Source organism: Brachyistius frenatus, unplaced genomic scaffold (assembly GCF_029030835.1).
Source record: "Brachyistius frenatus isolate BFR_SWC_R1_liver_20210118 unplaced genomic scaffold, ASM2903083v1 Contig_207, whole genome shotgun sequence".
Classification (NCBI taxonomy): Eukaryota; Metazoa; Chordata; class Actinopteri; family Embiotocidae; genus Brachyistius; species Brachyistius frenatus.
The window spans coordinates 485,185-493,578 of NW_027210806.1; the positions used below are offsets into that span (position 1 = coordinate 485,185).

Consider the following 8,394-nt stretch of genomic DNA (forward strand, 5'->3'; position numbering starts at 1 on the left):
GAACATCATTACGAAGCTAATTGTAATCAAGGTTAAATCTTCCCCCTGCCATGTTCAGTTAAAAAACACTGAACAACAACAACATCCCCCCCCCCCCAGTCGCTTTGATCTGGGAGGCCCGTCTCCGAGGCCCGTCGACGCACGCGATGACACGCATCTCACAGCTCCATAATGACCCGTCTTCCTTTTTCTTTTCCTTGGTGACAATTGGGGGACAGCTCAGACAGATGATACTGGTTACACCCAGGTGAAAACAACAGGTCGGCAGATTCATGCTGAGAGCAGGCCAACACATTTTCACACCGATCACTATCGACCGATTGCTAGAAATTTAGAAAAGGTGGGGTGGGAAGGGGGGGGGGGTAAACGGGAAACTGTTCCTGTTGGGATTTAAAGCACACGTGTTACTGGACGATGCATTTTAGCGATGTTATAGAAGTTTGGGAATTATGGTGATCTCCATATAAGGGCATAAAGTGTTGTTATTCAAAAGCAATCTCATTTACTGTCTTCACCAGTTTAATATTTCCTCTATGGTCCTACCATGTCTCTGCATCTCTCAACAGGTTCACAGTAACCTAATTATTTGATTATTTATTGGGTAACAATGTTACTGATCAGAAGCCTTTTTAACTTAATGATGTCATCCATCAATGGAACTGCTATTAAGATTTGATTGTGCTGCATCAGGGATTTTGTTTTCATTAATTCATTGACTGTTAAGAAATAAGTGACCCTGACATGAACGTTGCCGTTTGATTTTGTTCTTATGATTTTCATATGCAGTAGTCTTGCATCACTAAACAGTAAGTTTACAGCAGCGGTGATACACTATCAGTCAGTATTGGCTTATCACAGATACAGATGTATGGCAGCTATAGTAACAGAAACTGAAGTGAAAAGCATTATTTAACCTTATTTTCAACTTAATTCAAGTTTAAAATGCTTAAATGACATGTTGTGTGTTTTTTGTATATACCCTGAAGTAATGCAGTTACCTTCATCAACGCTGTTGTCAGTATGTTTTCATAAAATCGAGTTTAGAGGAATATTTCAAAATATTTTTTTTATAATTGTCTGAATATCTGCTTTTTTTTTTGGTTCATTTTTCACTCCGGATATCAATTCTGGTATTGGTCTTTAAATTCAGATATCGATCAGGCAACACAAACTTCATTACCGTCATAATTGATTGAGGCTATCCTCTAAATAGAGTCTGCAGGCTGTGTGTCCATACAGAGACATAAGGGAGAAATATGTATTTTTTATATATTTTATCATACAATCACTGCAGTGGATATTCATTATGGGTTCCTGATGAGGTCATTCTCATTGTTGAGCGGCCACCTGAAGAAAAGGGCGGCCGAGCTGTTCTCATTTCTACCCGAGACCGTGTTTCCCCATCGCCCCCTTTGTTGCTCTGTGGAACGAGAACCAATTTCTACCATTACTCTAATGGTGAGTAATCAGAGCAGCAGGTTTTTTGATTGCGCCCCATGCACCCCCCCCCCCCCCCCTTACCCACTCCCACTCCCACGCGACACTTTCCAACAGGTAAACACAGATTACACAGGTCGGCCGTGCAGGAAGGGTTTGTAGAAGCTCAGAGAGGATTAGGGTTTCCTGAACAGTCACCTGCCGACTGGAAGCTGCGAGGAATTAGGACAAAAAAAAACCCACACCAGGAGAGCCACACCTCGCGTCACACAGCTCACCGAAACTCAGCGAGCACAGGTCGGACAGGGAGTCTGGACAGGAAACTTTTACAACAGGTCATAGTCCACCAAACAGCAGCCAGAGGCAACACCCGGGACGTGACAACATTCATACATGCAGCACGACCGAGAAGACGGGCTGCGCGGCTGGAAAGTGCAGGGGAATGCCCACAAGCAGGGCGCGCAGGGCTGGAAGAGCGACAACCGAAGTGGGCTTTCTTTTCTGTCAACCACTGCTCGGGTCGTTTGCTCTTACCTTGGACTGCGAGAAGGATCGCCGCCGCCACCAGCCAAGTGTTCCTCACCGGAGAGACCGGGCAGCGTGCTGCGTAATCTCTCGCCATTCTTCTAAACGGGAGACAAGGTGGACGTAAATATCCACAACAGCTCCGTGTGCTTCAGCCCGGCTCCAAATTATTCCTTCTCCGAACGGCCAGGAAACTTGGGAGTTCAGTTCAGACCGCCTGGGTTGAAATCAGCCAAGTTGCAGCTTCTCTCTGTCCTCCTGTCTCTGCGTGTGTCCCCCCCCCCCTCCTCTTCAACCTGGACCGCGTCTGGCTACTCGTGGCTCTTCCTTTGAAGCTGTTGATGACAGGAAGAGTCAAACTCCTCCTCCCCCCCCCCACCCTTGTGGACTGGCCGCAGTGCGCGCAGGTAGCCCGCGGCTGCCCGTATGTGATGGTGCGTCTTGGCCACGGCGAGCGGAGCGGGAAGGGAAACGGGAGTGTGGACGGAGTGTGCGAGGAGTCGGCGGAGCTCCGTGTGTCTGATGCGGAGAGCTGAGTGGGGGAATATCAGAGTGATGTCAGCAGAGCGTCACCAAGAGGACTTCAGCCGTAATACTGAACTCTCGCAGCTGAAACACAGCCAGACCGTGGTGCAGTTTAAAGGCTGCTACACACCGTGAAAACACGCCTGCATACCTGCACCGATAGCTCAGGGTGTGTCCTGCTTACACTGACACTCATTCTTCTTCCTGTGTGATCAAATAAAAGAACATGTTCTTGTTGCAGCAAATATTTTCACTTGGCAATTTCCCCTGAATATTTCCGTTGATCATCAGCATTATTCAATGAAATAAGAGCGACAATCAAACGAATTAACAACTGGGTGGAAGAACGACAGCATAAAGTACATTTACTTTATAGTATAAGTATAATTTTGAGGTATTTATACTTTACATTTAAGAGTTCAGTCTGATACGTTACTCTTCTACTTCACATTTCATTAGAAAATGGGGTAAATTTGACATTTATTTCACAGTTAGTGAATACTTTGCAGATTACGTATGTATGATAGGTATAGGGAACTACTGAGATCTTTTACTTGAGTAAAAATAGAAGTACTCCAATCTAGAAGTACTCTGTTCTTGCATTCAAAGATTTTGTATCAAAATATGCAGAAAGAGGCCAAAGTAAAAGCATTTATTCAGCAGAATGGCCCAACTCACAATAATTTATATTATGCAGTCGGACTATAAGTAAGCATATGTTTGAGGATCAATAGTTGAACCTGGTAAAGGTGGAGCTGATGGTTAAAGTTCTTTCTGGGTAGCATAATCTATAAATAACACATCATAATGTATGAGTTAATTAGTTTGTATAATCATTTGAAATGACGTAGCAGGCAAACAAATAACCAAAGCTGTCAAATAGATAATGCAGTGAAATGAAAAGTACAATATTTGCCCCCAAAATGTTAGAGGTAACATGAAATGGAGGAAAAATACAACCTCAAAATTATAGTGAAGTACAGCGCTTGAGTACATAGTAGTTACTTTACATCCCTGAGATATCAGGCAATCTCATTCATTAAACAACAATATAAAGCTCCAGACATCCAGATATAGGAGTCCACCAGCCATTAAAATGAGTATGTTTCGTTCTTGTACTTTACACAACACAGGACGTTTTACACTGTTGTATTGCTCCTTTTCCTTCAGTTAAAGATGAGTACCTCTTCTACCACTCACATTGTCATTAATCATTTGGTCAAAACAACATTAGAATGATTTGAAAATGTTTGAATCCCAATTAGTGTCATTAAAATCGGTTACTTCATCTGGCCAGCAGCCAAAAAATCCTTTGCATATAAAAATCAGAGAAAAGCTGGTAACTAATGGTAACTGAAACATACAATTCAACCAAATAATAAGTCCCTTGACTAAATGAAGAATCAATAAAATATGTTAGAACAGCTTATTTAAAGTGGCAATATAAGAAAACAAGTGGAGGGTTTAGTGCGCCTCGTGTCCCACTACAGAAGTTGTACCACACGTATCACGTGACGTCTCAGTGGACTCCTCAGGCACATAACATCAACAGTTTCTCAGTCCAGTCGACGCTTTCGAAGAAGACAAGGAAGCATTCCTTAAAAACATGTTAAGATTATTGGGTAGGAAATGCAGAGGAAACCTTGGGCGAGGCAATCCAAAGGGAGATAAACTCTTCTGTGGTTAAAGAAAGACAATTAGCTAATTAAAAACAGGCTGGCTGACAAAAAAAATACACAGATTTGTGAGAGTCTGTAGAAATTCAAAAGTGTAATGGAGCACAAATCCAATGAGATAAGTTCAATTAATTAGCTCTAAGATGTAGTCGAATGACATGTCAAGGCATGATGTGGAACGAAACTTATTCTCCAGCATATATATTGTGACATTAGATATCTTAAAATCCTGCTCAAGTTACACACGCTAGAAGAAAACTACGAACAACCAATCGAAACATCAGGACAAACGGTGCGTTCGGGCAGCTGGGAAGTGGGAAAGTTTAGATTTGGTAACCTCAGACTTCTTAGTTGAGAGCGTTCCCATGACAACAACAAAGAGGCATCCATGGCAGCAGCCATGAAATCTGATCTCTCTGCTGTCTGAATACACAAGAGACAAACAACCTGGTCACCACCCATGTAGACCACCACAGGGATGAAATATAGTCATTATTATTTGTACACCACATTTCTACATGCCGTTTTGAGCAGATAACGTTTAAAACAGCCAGCAAACTAAAAGCAACAACGTACAAAGTATTGTTTAGCGGTGCAACACCTTGCTCTAATTAGTATGAAATAAAATCAAAGTCGCCATAAACACAAATAAAAACCATCAAATCTCAAACAATAAAATCGAGATCAGGCTATCTGCTGAAATGTACGGTAGATGATGTAAAACATATTCAGATGAAGAGATGTTATTGCCTGTTATTGCTTTCTGATTCAACTGTGGTCATTTTGATGTGATCAAATGCACAAGTCTGCATACCAACAATATGACCTCCACAATTGGAAACACATTTTAAGGATTTTTTTTTTTTTTTTTAATATCTTGTAATCTCCATCCTGACTTCCCCTTTCAATGATGAATCTGGTGTCTGACACCAAAAAGAAAAAGAAAAAAAGTACAAGAGACTTGCACACAAGAAATTACACACATAAATTCAGGTTTGCAGCACACAAGAGAAAAGCCTTGAGGGACTGCAGGGGCGGGGGGAAGTCGCCGTAGATAGATGTCGTCATTTACTTTCTTGTCCCCTCCACACAAACAGAACAGGGGTGTTGAGACGTTTTTAAAGACAGAAGTGTTTCAAACACGGATAAATTGCAGGGAAATAAACAGACCGCGCTCTCCTCTAACACAGAGAGGACGTTTCTACCGTCTGGTCCGGACGATAAGAGAGCATCTTTGAAGTCGACTGCAGCGGTTTTTTTTAAAGTTTCTGTTGAAATAAGTTGCAGCGGCAGACTGACTGAGAAACTTACTCCGTTCAGACTAACGCACTGTCGAGGTGAGGCTCAATTAACTGTGTGAATGAGTCATAACGCCGAGACTGTAAACAAACACTATGGGGAGAAATATTTCCCTCAGCTTCAACATTCAAAGCTATTATGTTCAATAATAACATGTTTTATTGTTTTATGGGGCTTTACCACCATCTAATGTAATGTTTTTAATTCATTCGAGTAAATCATAGAGATTATTGTTCATATCCACACTGAATGAGCTATAAAAAGTTGTGGTAATGGTAACATTAATTCAGCTGTTTCTCCGAGGACGTTTATGAACTGTTCAAACAAATTTTTCTTTTTTTTCTTTTTCTAGTGTGCGAAGCAGTGGTGAAGTCCATCTCTTGGATTTATTCTGCCACCCGAGTACAATGGAGTTGAATATTTGTGGTGCCCAAGACAACAAACACAATAACACAATATTCAATGTCAATCAGCGGAAATACATGCCACAAATTACACAGGTAATCTGAGAACTGGATGCAGCTGGTTTCTGTGAAACTGGAGATGTCAGCTGAAATGATTGACTGTATTTAAAGTGGACGGGTCCACTGGGTCTGAAAAATGAGGCCGATGAAAAAGTGCCTTAAGCTGCAATACCACAGATGGCCACTAGAGGTCGCTCAAAAAAGCCTCCAAATCCATAAACTCCCATTCAACTTTTCTCATGAAATTCTCTGTCAATAAAATTTCTCCACAAGTTATCTCGGTGTTGTTAGCTAGAGTCACTCCTTCTTATTCATTTTCTGGAGGTCCGTCTGAAAATAATCCCTCATCAATTAGACAAAAAGCTTCAAAAAGCTGTGTTTTGGGAGGGGGGGGCGTATCTGTTTGATTGACAGGCCTGTGCTGTGGTCAGCTATCGGTGGGCGGGACGTAGTATCGTCAGATCTCCAATCAGATCGAGTCAGAGCCACCAATCGCTCCTCCCCAGTTTGTCCAAATATGGTCACTTCCTGCTTCAGTGCTCTGTGTATAACTGAAACCCTACCTGTGAAGTAAAAGTAAAAAGGCAGAAAGAAGAACAATGGATTTTCATTATGGTCTATGTGAGGCGTTCAGGGGAGATTGGTAAACGGTCCCTATAGAGCACCTTTTCAAATTTTGCAGTCTCAAAGCGCTTTGCAGTTTGCCTTCACATGGCAATTCTAACAGAGATTCCATGCAAAGTACCATCAGGAGCAACTCGGGGTTCAGTGTCTTACCCCGGGACACTTCAGCATGTGGACAGCAGGAACTATGGATTTAAAAGCTAAACTTAGTGGGAAAGCTGTTTGACCATCTGAAGCCACAGCCGTCTACCGACAGCCTGCACATGAAACATTTAAGGGACATCTCTAAATTGTAGCCGCAGAAAATAACCTAGATGGCACCCTCCCCCTCTAAACTGCACGAGTCTCTGGGTGCACATCAGTTACACGCTGCCTCACCCACCACCACGAGTATATTCACACCCTGTTGGAAACACTGAGCCCTGTTACTGACATGCATGTGAGGACAATGCACGTGTCCGTTCAGAACCAGGCACCTGCTCACTAACCGGAAGATTAGTTATTTCTGGACAGTTTTTCTTGGAAGTAGTCTGTACCAAAAGAGACAGATATCTGAAAACAATCCACCTAGGATTAGAAAATGTCTTTTTTGTAATGAGGAGGAACTTAACCTCTCCATGACATTAATTGAGCAAATGCTTTTAGTCAAAGTGACTCATTTGGATAGCATTTTATTGGGGACCATCCAGGGGTCAAACCTCTGACCTCACAAATGGTATTCAACCAGCTCCATCTGAGGAGCAGCTGCCTTCAAGTGCAAAAACCAAAGAAAGAAAACAAAAGACTAATTTTTCTCTCAATCATCAGACCTCGTCAGAGGTAAAAATATTTTTACAAAAATGTGGTTGACTTGCACCAGAGAGTCGATTAGTCATTATTAGTGTACCCTTGAATATCAAAAGATTTTGATTCCAGTTTGCAGCGATGATGCTTCCCCCAGCTGTCACAGTAGGCCAACAATCCAATTTACTCCTAAACCAGCAATCACTGTCACCGTGAAAACATCTCTTCATCTCCCAGTCAAAATACCGCACCCGCCAATTCCAGCTGCTAATGTACGTTTATAGCCCCGTCGGCTTGAGCACCGTGATTTTGCTTCGAGATAACCGCTTACTTTTCATTGTGGAAAATGAATATCGGCCTCCCGACACCTCCTTTCATTGTTACTATTCAAAACATTTCACTGGGAAGTAAACACACACACAACTGGAAAGCTGGTCTCCCTGCCTGCCTCTGACACCTTCCTCCATGATGCCGCCACCATTTTGCTGGGTGGTGCACCCAGCCGCCCACCTCTCCATTATCACCTCATTAGCAGGCTGCAAATGGGCCCACCCTCCATTTTGGCTCCAGCTTCAATCAGCCCATTAATCACAGAAGAGCAGGGAAACCTTCTGTCCTCTGAAGGCTCACAATGTATTCTGCCGGCCCCTGCTGCGAGTGTCATTGTGTGTGTGTGTGTGTGTGTGTGTGTGTGTGTGTGTGTGTGTGTGTGTGTGTGTGTGTGTGTGTGTGTGTGTGTGTGTGTGTGTGTGTGTGTGTGTGTGTGTGTGTGTGTGTGTGTGTGTGTGTGTGTGTGTGTGGGCATGCTGCTGCATACCAAATGACGCAGCTACATCCTGCCATCTGTTGATTGCTAAAAGAAATGCCTCTACACTGACATACACAAAGTTCAGGATGTTTTTCTGCCTGTCTGTTCATCTGTATCCAATTACATAATTATGTACTTTAAGGTTAATCTCAGTAAAACAACAGATGGAATAAAGTGTGCAATCATTGCAACAACTGCTCATAATTAAACATCGAAAGAAAGTCGTTGCTGCATTCTAAAATCAACTTGTGAG

The 8,394-nt window shown here is 42.6% G+C and overlaps 1 protein-coding gene across 3 annotated transcripts in view; it reads right to left on the bottom strand.

Moving 5' to 3' along the window:
* LOC138633098 (poliovirus receptor-like) overlaps nucleotides 1–2,512 on the bottom strand; it is a 285,894-nt gene extending 283,382 nt beyond the window's left edge. Inside the window, exon 1 of one of the 3 annotated variants that reach the window (XM_069719134.1) lies at nucleotides 1,972–2,507. In XM_069719134.1, coding sequence (XP_069575235.1) covers nucleotides 1,972–2,059 — 88 coding nt within the window. In that variant the 5' untranslated portion in view covers nucleotides 2,060–2,507. Of the gene's footprint in view, nucleotides 1–1,971 lie in introns of all 3 variants that reach the window. The other 2 variants (XM_069719132.1, XM_069719131.1) reach the window with 2 other exon arrangements.
* Between the last annotated feature and the right edge of the window lie 5,882 nt (nucleotides 2,513–8,394).